The 19,242-nt window shown below is 35.6% G+C and overlaps 1 protein-coding gene across 2 annotated transcripts in view; it reads left to right on the top strand.

Annotated features, from left to right (window-relative positions):
• The window catches only part of fam184ab (family with sequence similarity 184 member Ab), a 117,602-nt gene that overhangs the window by 20,209 nt on the left and 78,151 nt on the right, over positions 1–19,242 (top strand). For both annotated transcript variants that reach the window (XM_052585671.1, XM_052585672.1), the window contains exons 2-3: positions 16,113–16,544; positions 17,379–17,801. In XM_052585671.1, coding sequence (XP_052441631.1) covers positions 16,113–16,544; positions 17,379–17,801 — 855 coding nt within the window. The remainder of the gene's footprint in view (positions 1–16,112; positions 16,545–17,378; positions 17,802–19,242) is intronic.

Raw genomic sequence — 19,242 nt, 5'->3', positions numbered from 1 at the left:
CTCTGTCTATTAAATGCTGCTCCATTCAAAAGCAGGTGATGGCGATTTAGCTGTAATCACGGAACCAGATTTACTGACTAGATACGCATGATCATATCGTTAGATATATCGCCCAGCCCTATCACTGAGCATTGAATCAGCACATCAGAAACATCTATTCCTCTTCTTTTTTCACTAATGACACTCTTATTAGAGACCCCATGAAAGGACAAATAATTTGCTTGCCGTTTTGTAATAGCAGTGGCTTTTAGCTGACATCTCTAGGAGTGATTTTTCTTGACATCAAAGTTTGGCAAAACAGTGATGTACTCTTGCTATATGATTGTTTGTCGATTGCAGGTGAAACCACGTCTTTCTCTTGTTTAGAGCATTTTATTTGATACATTTGCATGCATTCCTGTGAATAAGTTTCAATTATTGATATTTTGGTCTGTATTCCCAGAGCATAAAGATTTTTTTATGTTTTTGAAGATTTTTTTTATGTTCTTGATATTCATCAAGGCTACATTTATTTTGCCCTGTTTGCTCTCTATGTTTATTGAAATCATGAGTACATTTTTATACTGTCTTCCAGATTAGTGGCAAACATTTTAATGCAGTGATCCACACTCAAAAACATTTTTTTAAACCCTATATAAATAAACGAAAATGCGTACATTTCAGGTCATGTATACTGTCCATAACATATGGTCTGTATTCCCTGAACATAAAGTTACTGTATAAAATATTTTTTTTCTTTTTTAAAGAAAACATGTAGTTTTGGATAAAGATAAAGAAATAAACTATTTATATAGACATTACTTTTATTAAATAATTGGAAGCATGACCCACAGGTTTTAATTTTCCTATCTGAGCAAAGAGGTTCACTTCAAAGACGGCCGCTGCTGCTCTGAAGCTGGATCATTAGCTCTGGGCCCCAGCAAACCACCAGGAGATGATGTCAAAAGATCCCCAGGAGTCTCGACGGCTGCTTTGGAACCGCTTTCTCAATTGCACCCTCTATAAGAAAGCAGATCTGCCCTGCTTGCAGCCCACTATATCGGGAATCTTTTGAAAGATTATGATCATGTACTCTAGTTGCCATGGTGATGAAGGACGGTCACACTGCTTCTACATGTGATGTTGCTGCTGAGTGACTCCTGAAGGGAGAGATTCTGCTTGACTCATTGCACATGGTTGGGGAGAAGTTTGAGTTCAAGTAGGCTGGTTCTCTGCGCTGAGGGATAATTAGTGTTGGTCAGGGAACGGATCGGTTCATATGACTTATCAGAGGATTTGGAAGTCTATTCCTAGAGTTAACATGGGAGTTAAACTCAGATCTGTAAGGCGGTGCATTGCGAGATGAAAGAATGAACCAGTTACTAGGTAAATAAATTAATAAATAGGAGTTCTATTTTTTAAAAGCACATATACACTTATTTGATGAATTATAAAGCATGAAGTTTTTAAACAAAAAATGTTTATAGATGTGATATCTAAATTGATGATAATGATCTGATGCTGACTGTAACAGAAAGTCCTTGAGCAGCAAACTGTTGCTATGTTACCTTTTTTTTTTTTTTTTTAGTATTATTTCTGAATTTCAAATTGACCTATGGCTAAGTTTTCTTATTTTCTTCAGTAAAATGTTTTGATAAAGTGGTAAAAATGTGATGCATATAATTTTTTTTATGTGGACATTGCAAAGCATTTTTATGTGCCAGTTTTATTTTAAATTGTTTAAATTATTCAGTATTGTGCTAAAAAAAGAAGTATGTAAATCATAAGACATTGTTAGTAATGTTCATGTAGCTAATATATGTAGTTCTGTTCAAAGTTTAGGGTCAGTAAGTTTATTTATGTAATTTTTAATAACGGACACAACAAGGACGCACTTAAATTGATCAATAGTGACAGTAAAGACATTTAATAATACAATGTATCTATACAGCTATATCAAGATTTTGTGATTGAGGACTGCTTTATAGGTTAATCTACATCAGGGCTATTCAAATCTTGCCCTGGATAGCAAATGCAGTGCAGAGTTTGGATCCAACCCTGATCAAAGTCACCTGCCTGTGATTTTCTAATGATCCCAAAAACATCGATTAGCATGCTCAGGTGTGTTTGACTAGGGTTGGAGCCAAACTCTGCACAGCATTGGCCCTCCAGGACAAGATTTGAATAGCCCTGATCATGAGCTTCTCAAAATATATTGGAAAAGGCTAGAATATTGCTTGCATTCCTTGCAGCAACTTTTTACCTTTTTTTTCATGAGACCAAGTCCTCTAATGTAGCTCATAAACCATGAGAGATTGAATCTATTTTAGACATCACTGCTCCAATCAAAGGCCCAAATATGTTGTGAAATAACTATATAACTTTGTGACTCTTGTTCATGAAATTTATAGTCCAGTTTACTCACAAAAAGATGATTCTGTGTCTCCTCCATTCAGTGTTTGCAGGGTTTTTGTAATGAGATTCAGTCATTTGCGAGTCCTGGGGGTTTCGAGACAGACATGGCTGGCAAACAGATGCACAGGCCTAGAGATGCACCTGTAGCTGTACTTTGGGACCTGGCCTTCATACCTTCTGCATTTCAGATTGGTCTGGGCTTTGGAAGGCACCAGAGCAAATATGTATCATCATTTTCTGCTTGGTTTGTCAGGCTGTTGTTGCCACATACCTTTTGGATACAAAGTTTTTTTCCTCTTGAGAGAAAAAGGAGCAAGGATCCCTACAGTGATAAGACATATATCAAATAATGTTGTAACACTATAGGTGGGATTGGATATCCTAGTTAATTTGCTATTCACAAGTTCTCAATTTATTTTGATTCTGATTCATTTGGGCACCTGCATATTTTCTCTGATATATTGTATATTATCCTTCCATCTATTTATATATTATCCCATAAATGTAAGCACTGATAACTTGATGTTATTGTGTAAACACTCTTTCATTCTTCAGATGATAATTCTTGAGTTTGTGAGTCTTTAGAAAAACTAAACTGAAAGAACTGTGCATATGAATCATTCGTTTATTAATTACACCACACTGGTTGCACTGTTTTTGATTCACTAAAAAGAGCTGGTTCATAACAATAATATCTTTATGAATTGGGCCATACTGGTTAAGCTGTATGGTTTTGATTTATTAAAAATACATTTTAGTTAATCAATGTGACTACACAATGTAGTCCTGTTCATGAACAAATTACTCTATGACTTTGCTTGAATCCCACAAGGACAACTTAATGGAGTTATTAAGTTGGCAATATTTTGCAGTGCATGACCTTTTTATCTCATTTCGTTCAATTCCTAATGCAAAATCAGGTAAAATATGATTGAATTCAGCGGTGCATGAAATACGAGCATAAGTAGAGTACAAGATCGATCTTGGGTTTTTCAAGATCATTCAAATTAAGAATTGGAAAAATCTATATTTTTGTCCAGCCCAAACCTTAGATAGATTGGTACACATACAGGACTTGTTCCTAAATTCTCTCTATACATGGACACATCGTCCTCAGCCAATAAGTGCTTAGGAAAAAGTATGAAATCATTATTGGGTCAGTGAATGGAAGAAAGTAACCTTGTCCAATGTCATTCCTCCTTGCTGCCAGAGGGACTGTGCAGGTGGACAGATGGCACCATACAGCCTGTTGGCACCAGGCAAGAAGAATCCCCAGTAGCGCTTCTTAGAGCACCATGCTGGAATAAACCCTGGCTAAAGGTCCTCTAAGATGCCACACTGTTCATTATGGACTCCAATTTGGCCACCATCCTGTTCCCTGCTTTGTCTCCAGTGAGTTCAAAGTGAGTGAGGTATCAAAGGTAGCCTTCCTGATTGGTTTGTTCGAGTCTTTGAAATTGTCTGAACTGCTATTGTTCCCTTAACAGATGACAGCATTGAAAAACAAGCCATTACGCTTGCACACCGCTAACAGCTTGCTGCACACAGTGAGAGATCTGAGCCACGTCAGATAGTTCGGTCTGCTCTGGCCTTTCTTTCACAGCACAGCGATGTTGTGAACAGTTCCCTGGTGTTCCTTAGGGCTGCTCAACACCTTCTCTGACACATAGTCTTGTAGCTTAGTTAACTGCTATGTATGTATGTGTAGGTCAGGTAGAACAAAGATCTGGAAGAATTTGCAGGTGTCCACTTGAAGTGCCCTGAGCTTCCTTCCAAATTCAGGTTGGCGGGATGGTTTTGTAGTCACTGGAGAATTTAAAGAACTTCTGATTCCTCAAGCCAGTCTTGTTCAGGTGGTACCAGTCTTGTTTAGGCATAATTTAGACATAAAGAATTGGCTCCCATTCATGAGTGTCAGTGTGAATGAGAATGTTAACCAAACGGGAAGATGAATTGTGTTTTGAATTAGAATGACAGGAAAGCTATGTTCTATCTATCTCTCTGTGCCATTCTGACTATCTATCATTCTGTCTTTATGTCTACCTGTCTGTCTGTCTTGCCAGCATTCAAAGCAATTAGTATTACAAAATTATTCAATTATACAAAACATCCAAATTCAAATAGCAATTTTAGCAACTGAACTGGAATTTTAAAAAGTATTTTCAGTTCAAATCGGAATGACACACGTCATGCTAGGCAGTCATACATTTAACACTGAACACCTTTCTCAGCTCCATCTGTTTTTCACAGCCATATGTGAATATCAAGTTCAAAGATGGAAAAATAATGCCTGTGGTATGAGCTGCAAGGTGATGGATCACTGCATACTTTCTCAAAAGGTCTTTTTGAGATGGAGATGTGGATTTATAAGTGCTCTGATGTCTGATTTAAAACATCTCCTGCAGATTTAAATCCCACTGGGTGTAAATCTCAGCCTGCAAATAGTTCTCCTCGCCTTGATTTTCTGTCGTTACTGCCCATCAAACCTCTGACCCCACTTGCTCAGCTGTCAGGGTTGGCTTGCTCCAACTTTTCTTATGCCCTCATTTGGTACTTTTTCTTTCTTACAGAGGAAAACTTTCGATGGCACCTTTTCCTCACACTGTGCTTGCTTTTTCCTTTTCTGTTTTCACCAGGTGGTGTTTTTTTTTCTTCAGATTCTGGAACTCAGACTAATTAGTAGCTGTAATCTTTACTCTCTAGAGGAATAGTGCCAGTAGTATTACATAATACCCTCTGGTATCTGTAGTTTGATTGCTGGTGAAGAAGTGGAGAAGATATATAAGAAGGTTATGAGAAAACTGAGGAAGATTACAGCTCACGTAGGAGGTACGGTTTTCAATGCCTCATACTTCAATGGCATTGAAGCCTGTTTGCTTTAAAGTAAAAGAAAGAAAAAAATCAGAAGATACTTAGATAAATTTTGCAATGAAAAAAGTCAAATTACAAGATAAACAGTCACAAATCCAAGAAACAAAGTCACATTGCAAGATACAGTATTGTTCAAAATAATAGCAGTACAATGTGACTAACCAGAATAATCAAGGTTTTTCGTATATTTTTTTTATTGCTACGTGGCAAACAAGTTACCAGTAGGTTCAGTAGATTCTCAGAAAACAAATGAGACCCAGCATTCATGATATGCACGCTCTTAAGGCTGTGCAATTGGGCAATTAGTTGAATTAGTTGAAAGGGGTGTGTTCAAAAAAATAGCAGTGTGGCATTCCATCACTGAGGTCATCAATTTTGTGAAGAAACAGGTGTGAATCAGGTGGCCCCTATTTAAGGATGAAGCCAACACTTGTTGAACATGCATTTGAAAGCTGAGGAAAATGGGTCGTTCAAGACATTGTTCAGAAGAACAGCGTACTTTGATTAAAAAGTTGATTAGAGAGGGGAAAACCTATAAAGAGGTGCAAAAAATTATAGGCTGTTCAGCTAAAATGATCTCCAATGCCTTAAAATGGAGAGCAAAACCAGAGAGACGTGGAAGAAAACGGAAGACAACCATCAAAATGGATAGAAGAATAACCAGAATGGCAAAGGCTCAGCCAATGATCACCTCCAGGATGATCAAAGACAGTCTGGAGTTACCTGTAAGTACTGTGACAGTTAGAAGACCTCTGTGTGAAGCTAATCTATTTTCAAGAATCCCCCGCAAAGTCACTCTGTTTTAAAAAAAGGCATGTGCAGAAGAGGTTACAATTTGCCAAAGAAAACATCAACTGGCCTAAAGAGAAATGGAGGAACATTTTGTGGACTGATGAGAGTAAAATTGTTCTTTTTGGGTCCAAGGGCCACAGGCAGTTTGTGAGACGACCCCCAAACTCTGAATTCAAGCCACAGTACACAGTGAAGACAGTGAAGCATGGAGGTGCAAGCATCATGATATTGGCATGTTTCTCCTACTATGGTGTTGGGCCTATTTATCGCATACCAGGGATCATGGATCAGTTTGCATATGTTAAAATACTTGAAGAGGTCATGTTGCCCTATTCTGAAGAGGACATGCCCTTGAAATGGTTGTTTCAACAAGACAATGACCCAAAACACACTAGTAAACGGGCAAAGTCTTGGTTCCAAACCAACAAAATTAATGTTATGGAGTGGCCAGCCCAATCTCCAGACCTTAATCCAATTGAGAACTTGTGGGGTGATATCAAAAATGCTGTTTCTGAAGCAAAACCAAGAAATGTGAATGAATTGTGGAATGTTGTTAAAGAATCATGGAGTGGAATAACAGCTGAGAGGTGCCACAAGTTGGTTGACTCCATGCCACACAGATGTCAAGCAGTTTTAAAAAACTGTGGTCATACAACTAAATATTAGTTTAGTGATTCACAGGATTGCTAAATCCCAGAAAAAAAAATGTTTGTACAAAATAGTTTTGAGTTTGTACAGTCAAAGGTAGACACTGCTATTTTTTTGAACACACCCCTTTCAACTAATTGCCCAATTGCACAGCCTTAAGAGCGTGCATATCATGAATGCTGGGTCTTGTTTGTTTTCTGACAATCTACTGAACCTACTGGTAACTTGTTTGCCACGTAGCAATAAAAAATATACTAAAAACCTTGATTATTCTGGTTAGTCACATTGTACTGCTATTATTTTGAACAATACTGTATGCAATATGCTTTCAAATAGCAGTGTCTTTTTGATTTATGACAGTATCTTGCTCAAGGGTGCCATTGATATTTACAGTAGGCTCTGCCAATATCTGTAACTTTGGTGCCTGCGTTAGCTTAACTCAAAGCTGCTTGGTGCAGCAAACTTTCCAGGGCATTGACCAAGCTCTGCCACCCTTTCTAAACACACTTAATGTCCTTCTGTCCTCAGGAGTAACATGAACCAAATCGGCTGTTGTGCAGAAAGACTTTGTTTTTGCAGATAACAGCTTGGGAACTGAAGGAGCGACCTACCTATTTTCCTTACAAGTGTGAAGAAATCCATTTGTTATTGCAAAACTGCAGATTGACCTTTTTTTCCCCTCCTTCAAAGACAAAATGAACAGAAGAAGCAAGTTATCTTAAAAGTGGATTACTGGCTTTGTTCTGATGGTTTTTAGTGCAGAGATCAGATTTAAAGATAAGCTAATGAACCTTCTGTAGCTCTTGTACCATTTATCTTCTTTTATGTCGTGGTAGAGGGCAACTTTTGAAATTAGTTGTGCTTTATTAGATTCAACAGGCCTGACTCTGGCTCTCTGAGGAGACTTTAAAAGTTGGAGGAGTTTTATTTGGCTGTTAAGTTTATTGCCCTAGAAAGCAGCCATGAAGGGCAGTTAAACTCAAGTGTGAATTTTCATGTCGAACTGAGATTTGGAGGAAGTCTAGGATAAAACAAACACTTGAAATGGAGAGCCATGCTTCACAGAATTGGCACTGATCCATCTAGCACATCCAGAAATCCTCTATACAAACACTTCTGTCTGGGTTTAACACACACCAGACGTGACAAGAAACTTCTTGTTGAGTTAACAAGTAAATAGTTGATGATACCCGTAGGCATTTTTATGGGGTGAGAACTACCAGGGATCATGCAATGTTTATTAATATATTTGAATTAAATTTATTGGGGGTCAGTTAGTTTTTTTATTTTTTTTTATTTCAAGAAATTAATAGATAATATGTATTTATTCAGTATGGATTCATTAATCGGATTAAAAAATAATAGTAGAGACATAATGTTACAAATGATTTCTATTTCAAATAAAGGCTGTTCTTTAGAACTTTATGTAGGCTACATGAAATATTAAGCAACTTTTTAATGTTGTTTTATAAGCAAATCAGCATGTTATAAAGATTTCTAAAGGATCATGTGACACTGAAGACTCAAGTGATGCTGAATATTAAGCTTTGCTATCACAGGAATAAATGTCATATTAAAATAATAGATTTTTGGGAGGCCCTTTTGGATGTTTCAGGAACTTTACATTTCTTCCGAGGTTCCACAAATGTTGTAGAGATGCGCTCACAGCATTCTCGCACCCTGTAGATTTGATTTGGGACTGGCTGTTTAAACAGGCCTGACAGCTTTAGCTATTGACTGTAGCGCACCCGAGGCAAAGACAGCGCGTAGAATTTAAAGTGAGCTTATTTTTCAATGCCCGTGGCAAAGGAAGTGTAGCTCGAGACCTTGCTGTGTGACCCCTTCATTGAATATGTGCAAAAAAACACTGTAAATGTCAAAGATATTCCACTAGCCTTTATGCAGATTTTCAGAAGTATTTCCATGAACTGACCACATCCAGGCAGGAGCGTTTCATCACAGCCATACATCCATCTCTCCTGTTTCTGCTGTTTTACTATTGTGTAGTCATGCTTTCACCATTATTCAATAAAAATGAATATATTTATATACATACACTTTGAGACTAGAAAAACTTTTTTCCCTAAGGAATGTATGTACCCTGCTTTAACTTTTTTTTTTTTCTTTTTAGTGGAGCTGCTCTCAAGCGTGACTGTGATGCACACATGCATCCCAGTGTGTCAGAATTTCTCCATATGCTCATATGCAAATGGTAAAGAGAGATACTGAGAAATCTACTTTATATTTGGATTATGATAAGATATAATGATTATTTTTGAGCTGTAAGATTTCTTGTAAATTCTCTGAATTTATGTTGAGATGAATGCAATTTTTCACCATAATAGTTTTTCCTTGATACAAGACAATCCCACATAATCGCAAAGTTTCACGCCTTTGCAGCATGTAGTAGTGGCGATGACAGAATACCCTGAGTAATCTTGCATTCACAGTTTTTTTTTCTTTACTTTTTTTCCGTTGTCTTTCCAAAACCGTTGCTGTATGAGATATTTCAAGTTATGTGTTGTTGTTGTTGTTTTGCATGTATTCAGGTTTTCCACATCCATCTACTGCTGTATGTTTGAAATGTAGGTGTTATTATTGCACATTGTTGTTTTTAGATAATTTAGCATACTAGATAGATATGATGTTATATGATGTTTAGCTTTTAAATTAGCTGCTGTCTTTTTTTCTTTTTTTTTTTTTTTACAGCTTTTCCCAATATGTTTATTTACTTTTTTATAAGTAAAGCTAGGATTTTTTCTTCCTTATCAAGTTCAGTTAGCTATATTTCAGGGCTGCTAATATTGCTGACTCCATAAGATTTATCACAAGATTTATCATGTGTCTCCACCTCCATCCCCCCAGTCAAATGAAGATATTTATTTTTAACCCATTGCTGAGTGAAGAAGACAATCAATGCATAATGACATTTTGTTTTAGAATTATATTTACACTGCTGTCTATATTATCACATAATATAGGTCTAGTCATTGGCTGGTCATTTATTAAAAATTTTGAATCTGTAGGTTTTTTTGTTTTTGAAAGAAGTCTCTCATGCTCAAGGCTGCATTCATATGTTAAGAATACAGTAAAAATAGTAATACAGTGAAATATTATTACAATTTAAAATAACTGTTGTCAAGTCATATATTTTAAAATGTAACATTTAAGTTTCAAATCTTTACTGTCATTGTAATATACAATGAAATTACAGTGCCATCCAGTCAGTGCATCAATCATGATCAACAAAACATTAAAAAACGCTAAAATAGTAAAAATAACTGCTGTAGTAAAAAAGCGATACAGTATTGCCACGGAAAATATCGCGATACTATACTGTATCGATTTTTTTCCCCACCCCTACAAAGGACACCAATAGTCTCTAGGTGATGATGTTCTTCTTTTTTCAGCATCTCAGAGGTATTCACGCCCCAGGTGAGATCTTTCTCAAGCGCTCCAACATCCTCTCCACACAGTCCCCGCTAATGCAAGATATCTGTTTTCTTCCTGCTGAAATCAATGATGATGACCTCGTTGGTCTTTGAGCTGTTGAGTAACAGATTTAAATATCAATATAACATATCAATTTCTTTGAGAAAAAAAAGAATAGTAGTGTACGTAATACACTCATGACTGATGGTGGGAAGACCCGAGTTCTTGTTTTCAGTCTGTGTACAATATAAAGCACGATGAATGCAATGGATTATCAGTAGCTGCGTGAAACGCATCTAACAGTTAAGAAGTAACCAACCTTGTAATTAGAAACTCTGAGGAGCCGAAACTAGGTGTTTTTCAACAATGGAACTTAATTAAACTCCCCCACACCCTTTGTGTAATGAAAAGGAAATTAGAGCTACAAAAACCCTTTATGGGCCTTTTAATCATGATTAATGTACATGGTATAGCAAAGTTCTTTTCGTTTACAAGTTTTCGTTCCATACTGAACAGTTCTTTTTCAACTGCTCTTTGTTGAAGGTGTGCCTTGCAGTTTAGTGGATACCATGCATATAATTACACTAATTAGGACTATCTCTCAACTTCATTATAACCCATTTCCTCACTTAATGCAGATTCATAAGCCTGCCAGTTACGAACTGATCCCATGAAAATGGGATGGATTGAATGGTGGATATTTATTTTGTTTTACACGGTCCATCATTCTTTAAAACAGCAAATATATTATATATAACAGGTCAAAGCTTGAAGCCAGGTCGATAGCTGTAAGGAAACTCTTATTGCACATTACAGACCCGTTTTAATCTTCAACCGAGGCACATCTTGTGAAACAGGCTGTGACTGAAGCTGCACAATAACCCCCTACGTCGCCCCAAAAGTGATCTGGACCAATTTACAGACGGCCTTTATACACTGAACAATATGCTGTTCTCTCTGCACCATTGCAAATGACTGTAATTATCATTATCATGGTCTTGGTCTTATTGACTGATGTTGGAACAGTTGTAATGACTCTCAGATTCGAGTACAAAGTGATTAAGACTTCGCAGTGTTGTGGGAGTTAATGGATTTCTCATATTCCAGTTTGGAGTGGGCCGAAATCTCACAGACTGCCAGATTTGTTGGACATATTGAGGACTAAAGATTGAGCTGGTGTGGCAAACCAAAAAAGACAATGCAGTTTTGTGTTAAACCCCTCATGACAAAGGCTCTGTTCTAAGCCCTGGAGAGCTGCCTTGATGGATGTTTTCTACACAGGCAGGTGTTAATCAAAGTCAGTGCAAACATTTCTAACTACAGAATTAATTATGTAACTAACACAATTCATAACACATCTCAAATATTTGTAAGTCTGTAGTCAATTAGATTGTCTTCAGAATTTTAGGAAAAGGTTGTATATAAATGAAAGGTTATTGGAGTATGTTTTACAAGAAAATGCCACTTCAGTCCTACTTAAAATGTCTTCTGAAATTTTTTTTGAAATTTGCTAGCAATTTCTTTCAAAGTTAATCTTACACCATTTTGTTTATGGCGGATCGCAAATTTGATCTTAGTAACATAGCTACAACTTAGTAAACTCATTATTCTATAGTAAAAATATATTAATAAAAATACATCCTTTGTGTCAGTGTTATTTTAGGATTATTTATGTACTATTAAAATTGTTATTAATATTTTGAGCTTTTTTATTTATTGTTTTGGTGCATTGCTGCCATGTTATGTAATTTTAATGTTATATTTGAATGTTTTTCCATAATAATGAGAAACTGTGTTGTTAAAACTATATCTTATAATGACATATTTTGTCACAGAAATTATCCCATTATACCATACACATAACATAAGTATTATATACCTATATTTTATTTATATATATATATATATATATATATATATATATATATATATATATATATATATATATATATATATATATATATATATTCTTTATGTGACATGTAGGCCTGTAGGACTTTATAATTTTCATTTTTCATTGTCATTTTGATATGTGCTTTTTTTTTCATTATTTGAGTTTAGCTTATAGATTTTTATTTTACTTTTAGTGTTAGTAATTCTAGTATTTAATTTTACACTTATTTCAGTTAGTTGCCAAAATTTAGTTTTTTAAGTTTAAATTTTTCCATTTTATATTTGTTTTATTTCAGCTTTCAATTACCAAACAACACTTTTTAGTAGTTTTAGTTTTATGCTAATAATAATAGTGCTGTTGTGTATATCACAGGTAACTCCATCGCCCCCTAAAGGTTTATCAATATTAAAGTAACACAGAAATTCAGAAAAAGTAAGTTGACGGCCCTGCTGGTACGTCCACATGAAGTTTTACTGTTATTCATGTTGGGGAACAATGATGTGGTTCTTGATGACTGACTTTAAGTCTTGCAAGTACTTTTTCAAATGTAATATGTACTCTGACAAAATATGATTATTTGTGGATGATTCATTTCACAGCGGATTCAGTCAAGTGCTAACAAAAACTCAACGCGCACAGTAAAATAGTCAAGTTTTGAAAAGAGACATCACACCAGAAATGTACATTACTTTTGATGTAGTAATTTGCCTTATTGATTATGCGCACATCCCTCATGTCCTCTGCTTTTATTTACAGCATAATAGCAATTTTCATCACTGTTCTGGAATGCACCAATTGAACATATTTTGAGAAATATGACTAGACTTCTTAACATAATAACCCAAAAACTGTTTTAGTCAAATTGACTCTCTTTGCAAGTGAAATTGCTAGACCATTCCAGGAGTATTTTTCTCAGCATCAGTCAGTGCATATCAGGGTGAGTGCGTAACTTCCAGGGTGTTCTGAGATTTAAAATGAACGCTGGCACTCTGAATGCCTCCTGAATCTTAATATAGTCCTATACAGGATGGCTGCCACTTTCATTTCACAAGCAACCTCTCGGGATTGTGTTTTGCCTCTTACTGTAGACTATCACACAGATAGATGGCTAGTGGTATTCTCTGCACGTCCTTGCATGAAAGGGTCTTCAGGATGCATGATGCATACAGGGGCTCAAAGTATGCATTGTCCTTTCTAGTCATTCATTCCCTCAAGAAGAGTTAGAAATGTCATAATTATGAGTTGGGGTGAGATTTTATTGATTGATTTATTTTGGGGACGAAATTAATACTTTTATTTACACTTGTGTACAGAATACTTTCACTCAGAAATCACCAGCAAATTTCACAATTTAAAAACCTCAGCAAATTCATATTTCATTGAATATAAAATTGTGGAGTAGAAAGACTGAAAAAAAAAAACTTTTGTTTTATTAATACTTTTTTTAACAATGCACAGGGATGCATTATATTATGAAAATATTTGTATTTCAAATAAATTATGCTTTTCTAAACTTTCTATTAATCAAAGAAAAAAGGTATTGTGGTTTCCAGTAAAATTATTAAGAAGACTGGAGTAATGATGCTGAAAATCCTGTTTTGCATCACAGAAATAAATGACATATTAAATAGAAAACCGATAATTTAAATTCTTATAATATTTTACAGTATCACAGTTTTTTTTTTACTAATTTAGATTACAACTGAATGGTTTTGTGAAGTTATTTAAATTTTCATTACTGTTTTTCAGCTTTTACTGAACTAATGTAAAGCTAAAAACTGATGCTTTGTATTCCATGCAAGCTAAAATTGTACAGTAATGCTCTATTTGTTAAGGTAATTTATTCATATTAATTTATATAAAGTATGTAATGATCTTTTAATATTGAATACAATTCTGAATAAAAATAAATTATGAACAGTAGTAATCTACATTAACGGACATTTAATAAAATGAAAATAGCATGCATTTAAAAAATATTTTTAATAATTATTCATTGTTAGTTCTTATCAAAAGCATTAGCTGATGTTAAAACACTTTCAGCTTATCATGAAGTGCACTTAAAAGCAACATAAACTTAAGTCAGTAAAACAATTGTATCGCCATATTGGACAACAGACCAATTATCGGTTTGGCTCCGATAAGGTTGAAACCAGTGCATCTGGACTGTTTAAACAGGATGGGAGGATTTTCTCCCCTTTCAGGCAGTAAAGGAGCTAATAATACAACAGGTACGGCTAGTTTTTGCACATCGCTCTGGATCAGCTCCAGACATCGACATGCATTGACTGTGAGAGAGCAAACATAGTCAGAATAACTGAACCACAGATTCTTCTGTGTCAACCGCTGCCCTTATCATCTCACTTTTGTCTGGCTGAGAGAATGAACTGTGTGAATAGTGTGTGAAAGAAAACTGGAGAATAATGGAATCCTCTGTGGTCAATCCTGGGAGAGTGTCGACTGTAGATGTGATGAGAGTAGAACATACGTCTTCGCCCGAGTCACGGTTTCACACAGAGCAGGATTTGTAAAGGAGATAACTCTATTGTGCCGCTCTCAGGTGTTCAAACAGCTCTCACCTAATCAGATGTCTAGACAATTATGGAAATGAAGTGGGAGCTGGACACAAAGCATGAGAATTGCAATTGAAGGTCACTTTGTTTTCAAATAATCAAGCAGGGGAATAGTTTGGCTGAGAAGAAATAAGAGCTATTTATGTTTATATGAAGAAGGGCTTTTTCTGTGTCATTGTTGTTTTAACACTGACTTTTTTGTTTATGTGAATTTGAGCGCTGATTTAAAACCTGGGGAGTTTATCTCCGGATCTCTGTGTAATACTTATCAAAACCTTCAAAAAGATTGTCTAAAATTATTTGTGCATAACCTAATATTCATGAGCTTATATTTCATGTCTGTAATTTTTTTGGGAATTTTAATAAAATAACGAAAAGTATTCATGAGCAGCCTAAAGCTTTATTTCGTGAAGGAAATCTTAGTCCCATTTTTTGGAGACTTTCAAGCTCTCTCCCTAGTAACTGAGGGAATTAAAAATGAAAAATGTGTCTGAAAACGTATCTCTGGCTTTTGTGAGCTGTTTTTTTTATAGCTTTCTTAAAGAAAATGATGCATTAGCAAACTCATGCATGCTATAAAAAACTAAATAATGTATCCTTTTAAGAATTTATCATTCTGGACAAGGCAGTTCTCAGCTGGTGGGTTGCAACTTAAAAATGGGTCACATTTCTGTACTAAAAGGGTTACAGGTAACAGGGAAACTCTAACAAATTGCAACTAACCATGCAATTATACATGCTAATTGCATAGGATTACGAAATGAATATTTGTATTATTTTAAAGAGAATAGAAACAATAATAATTAGAATTATTATTTTATTTTGGATAATTATTATTTTGTTGCTGACGTCAAAGGTAAAACATCCAATTGCGTGTAACAGAGGACAACATAAACATGTTAACTGGCATACTCTCACCTTCAAAAAGCATGAATAAAATATGCAAGGTGAATGAAAATATTAAAAAGAAAATTGTTTTTGTGTAGTTGTTTAATGTTTATACAGTTTATTTAATGCTAATATTTTTCACGTTGTCAAGCCTATTATTATAAATTTTTTTGATCCAGTTTTGGTACTTTTTGTGGTCACGATGTCAGAATAAGTATACAGAATAAGTATCGCGAGAAACAAAAAAATTGTGTTGTGAATAAGGTGTTACCCTATGAATATAATATCTCAAAGAATTATGAAAAAGCTTTTCTCATATTTGAGCTGGACATAAATCTTCTGGATTTAAAGGTCAGTCAATGAAAGCTTGCTGCAATAAAAGCGCATCAGTTCCTTGGTTTGGCTTTACGTGTGTAATGCACTGAAAACAAACGCTCTAGATCAGCAAAACAGTGTTCACTTAACCTTTAACATAACGCTCTGTTCTGTTCTGTGGCATTTTAATCTGTCATGGACTGAGCAAACACAGGTTCTCGTTTCCTAGAAGGTTCCAGAAGATGATGAAACTATTATTTGATTTACCTTATGAGTCTCATTTCCAATTCCCTTTGCCCCTCCAGGTGATCTATGCCCTCAACACCAAGAATGACGAGCATGAAGCGGCCATCCAGACCCTGAAGGAGGCCCACGAGGAGGAGGTGCAGCAGATCCTCTCAGAAACGCGGGAGAAGATCATGCAGTACAAGAGCAAGATCAGCGACGAGATGGACTTGAAGCGGCGCATTCAGTCTCTGGAGGAGTCCATGGAGCTGCACGAGGGGATGAAGCGGCAGGCCCTGACGGAGTTCGAGACGTACCGCCAGCGGGTGGAGGACATGCAGCTGTGCACGGAGGCGCAGCACACTCAGCGCGTGGTCACCATGTCCCGCGAGGTGGAGGAAATGCGCCGCTCTTTCGAGGAGAAGCTCCGCTCATTCGGACAGTTGCAGTCCCAATTTGAGCAGGAGAAACAGCAGGCTCTTGAGGAGCTTCGAGCCGCACATCGGCAGGAGGTGCGTCTATCAGTTTCTGTGGTTACATGTGAAAATATAGGTCTATCCTAGGACTGCACGTCTTGGGCAAAAATCTAATTTTAATTTTCAAGATATTTTTTTTTTAATTTAATATGTTTTGTTTGATTAAACTTGGTTTTGTTGGGCTGCACAATTTGGCCAGACTTTTGTGATTATATATCAGTATGACTATAAAATAGTACTACTACTATTTTATTATTATTATTATTATTATTAAATGCAGCTATTTAACATTATTACTACTGTAATATTTCACTAAAAATAGTAAAAAAAGTTAAATAAAAAATATTTGTAAAAAAAATTATCATCGTAACAACAATTTTACATTACAGTATTTATAATATTTATTTTTATTATTAAATAATAGTAAAACAAAAAACATTTTGGAAAAAAATATTGATTTATATTTTTCCAAATTTTAATTTTTAAGATGAATATATTTATGTTTGGGTAAATAAGATTTCTCATTTGCTTATCTGTTTTTGTTGAATAACATTATTTTACATGGAGAGTACTTTGGTTAAGTGCCATGGTCAAGGTCATAGTGGCCAAAGTTCATATACTGACCCTTGTGGGGTTTGAATCTTTAGTTTGCCAGCTTAGATCTTAAATCAAAGTCTACACTACAGTAATGAAGTAGTTTGTGTGTTTGTCAAAATTCTGCCCTGACAACTGTACATTAAACATCAAATAACTTACAATTGGCTGTAAATGTGTCATTCTCTGTAGCATTTTCATATTCAGTAACAGACAAATTGTTTGTGACTAGTTAGGAAGCAACACTAGGAACTCAAATTAATGTTGTATTCACAGGTCCAAGAACTGCTTCGCTCACACCAAAGCCAGAATGCCAACTACAGCAAAGACCAAGAGAAACTGGGACAGCTTCACAAAGCGGAGGTGGATTCACTGACCGAAAGAGTTGAGGAACTGAAACAGGACAAGAAGCGTCTGGTGGAGGAGTACGAGGCCAAGCTAAATAAAGCCCAGGCTTTTTATGAACGGGAACTGGAGGCCATGAAGCGCACACAGCAGATGACCGCAGAGAACCTGCTGGCCTGGAAGAAGACCGAAGCCGAGCTGAGGAAGGAGTTCCAGGTGCAGGAAGCGGCGCTGCAGAAGACTCTGGGGAAGCTGCGCAGTGAACTGCAGCGAGTGCAGGAGGAGGCCAGGGAGAGCAGGGAGAAGTCCCACAAACTGCAGTCCTCCCTCATCGCTGCAGAGAACAACATCAAGGTAAAGGCCACCACATGCATCACATGTCCTTTTTATTCTTTTTTTAAATGTAATTTAATTAAAAAATAATTAATTTAAATTAATAAATATTTAATAAAAATATTTATTTTATTTAATTTAATAATATTGTTCATCCAAAACATTTCAATATTAACTAACTAGTAACTAAGACTTTTGCCTTAATAAATAATTTGCTACTTGTTGCATTTAAGTATGGGGTAGGATTAAGGGATTTAGGAAATAAATTCATGCAGAATAAGCCATTTATTTGTGCTTCATAAGTACTAATAAACAACCAATATGATGCAGTGACGTGACATACAGCCAAGTATGGTGACCCATACTCAGAATTCATGCTCTGCATTTAACCCATCCAAAGTGCACACACACAGCAGTGAACACACACACACACACACACACACACTGTGAACACACACCCGGAGCAGTGGGCAGCAATTTCTGCTGTTGCGCCCAGGGAACATTTGGGGGTTCAGTGCCTTGCTCAAGGGCACCTAAGTCGTGGTATTGCCAGCCCGAGACTCGAACCAACAACCCTAGGGTTAGGAGTAAAACTCTCTAACCACTAGACCCTTAATGACTTCCCATGACTTCCTCTTAATGCATGCTAATAAGCAACTAGTTAATAGTGAGAATTGGTACCTAAACAACCAACAGTTTAATTGACTTCCATTTTTTTTTCCATACATTGTTTAGAATTTAATTTAATTTAACACTACAATAAAGTTATATTTGTTAATTATATTTAATGCATTAACTAACAGTGAGCAATACATTTGTTGCAGTATTTATTGATATTTATTAACTTAGTTAATTAAAATCAGCTGTTTATTGTTAGTCCATGTTAGCGCAGGTATATTACTTAACATTAATAGATACAACTTTTAATTTTAATACTGTATTAGTAGATGTTGGAATCAACATTAACAAAGAGTAATACATTCTTAAGAAGTATTTTCCATTGTTAGTTTATGTTAACTCATGTAGTTAACTAATGTGACCTCAGTGTAAAGTGTTACCATACTGAATTATTATTATAATTTTTTTATTAAACTCTGATTGGCTTTGTGCAGAATTTCACTTTCATAATAAAATGTACATTTGTTGATGCTTAAAACATATTTTGCATTTTTAATCACATTTTCTAATTCATCTAATGAGAATCATCTTATCCAAATAGTTAAAATGACAGCTAAAATGAGTTACAAATGCTGTTTGATGTTAATTTAAGACTCATTTGAAAACACATTAGAACAAATACAGTATTTCTTTAACCCTCTGCAGTGTATTTGAAATCATTAAAATGGCGAACACAGAAACTCATCGCAGTGAAAGTCAGACTACTGTAGTGCTTTGGTTTCTCTGAACACATCAGATATTTCAGACACATTTACAGAACAGACTTCAAACGCAGTGGCACACA

This window comes from Carassius gibelio, chromosome B20 (genome assembly GCF_023724105.1).
Source record: "Carassius gibelio isolate Cgi1373 ecotype wild population from Czech Republic chromosome B20, carGib1.2-hapl.c, whole genome shotgun sequence".
Classification (NCBI taxonomy): domain Eukaryota; kingdom Metazoa; phylum Chordata; class Actinopteri; order Cypriniformes; family Cyprinidae; genus Carassius; species Carassius gibelio.
Note: the sequence above shows the minus strand (reverse complement) of the source record. Positions and strands in the feature narration are given on the sequence as shown.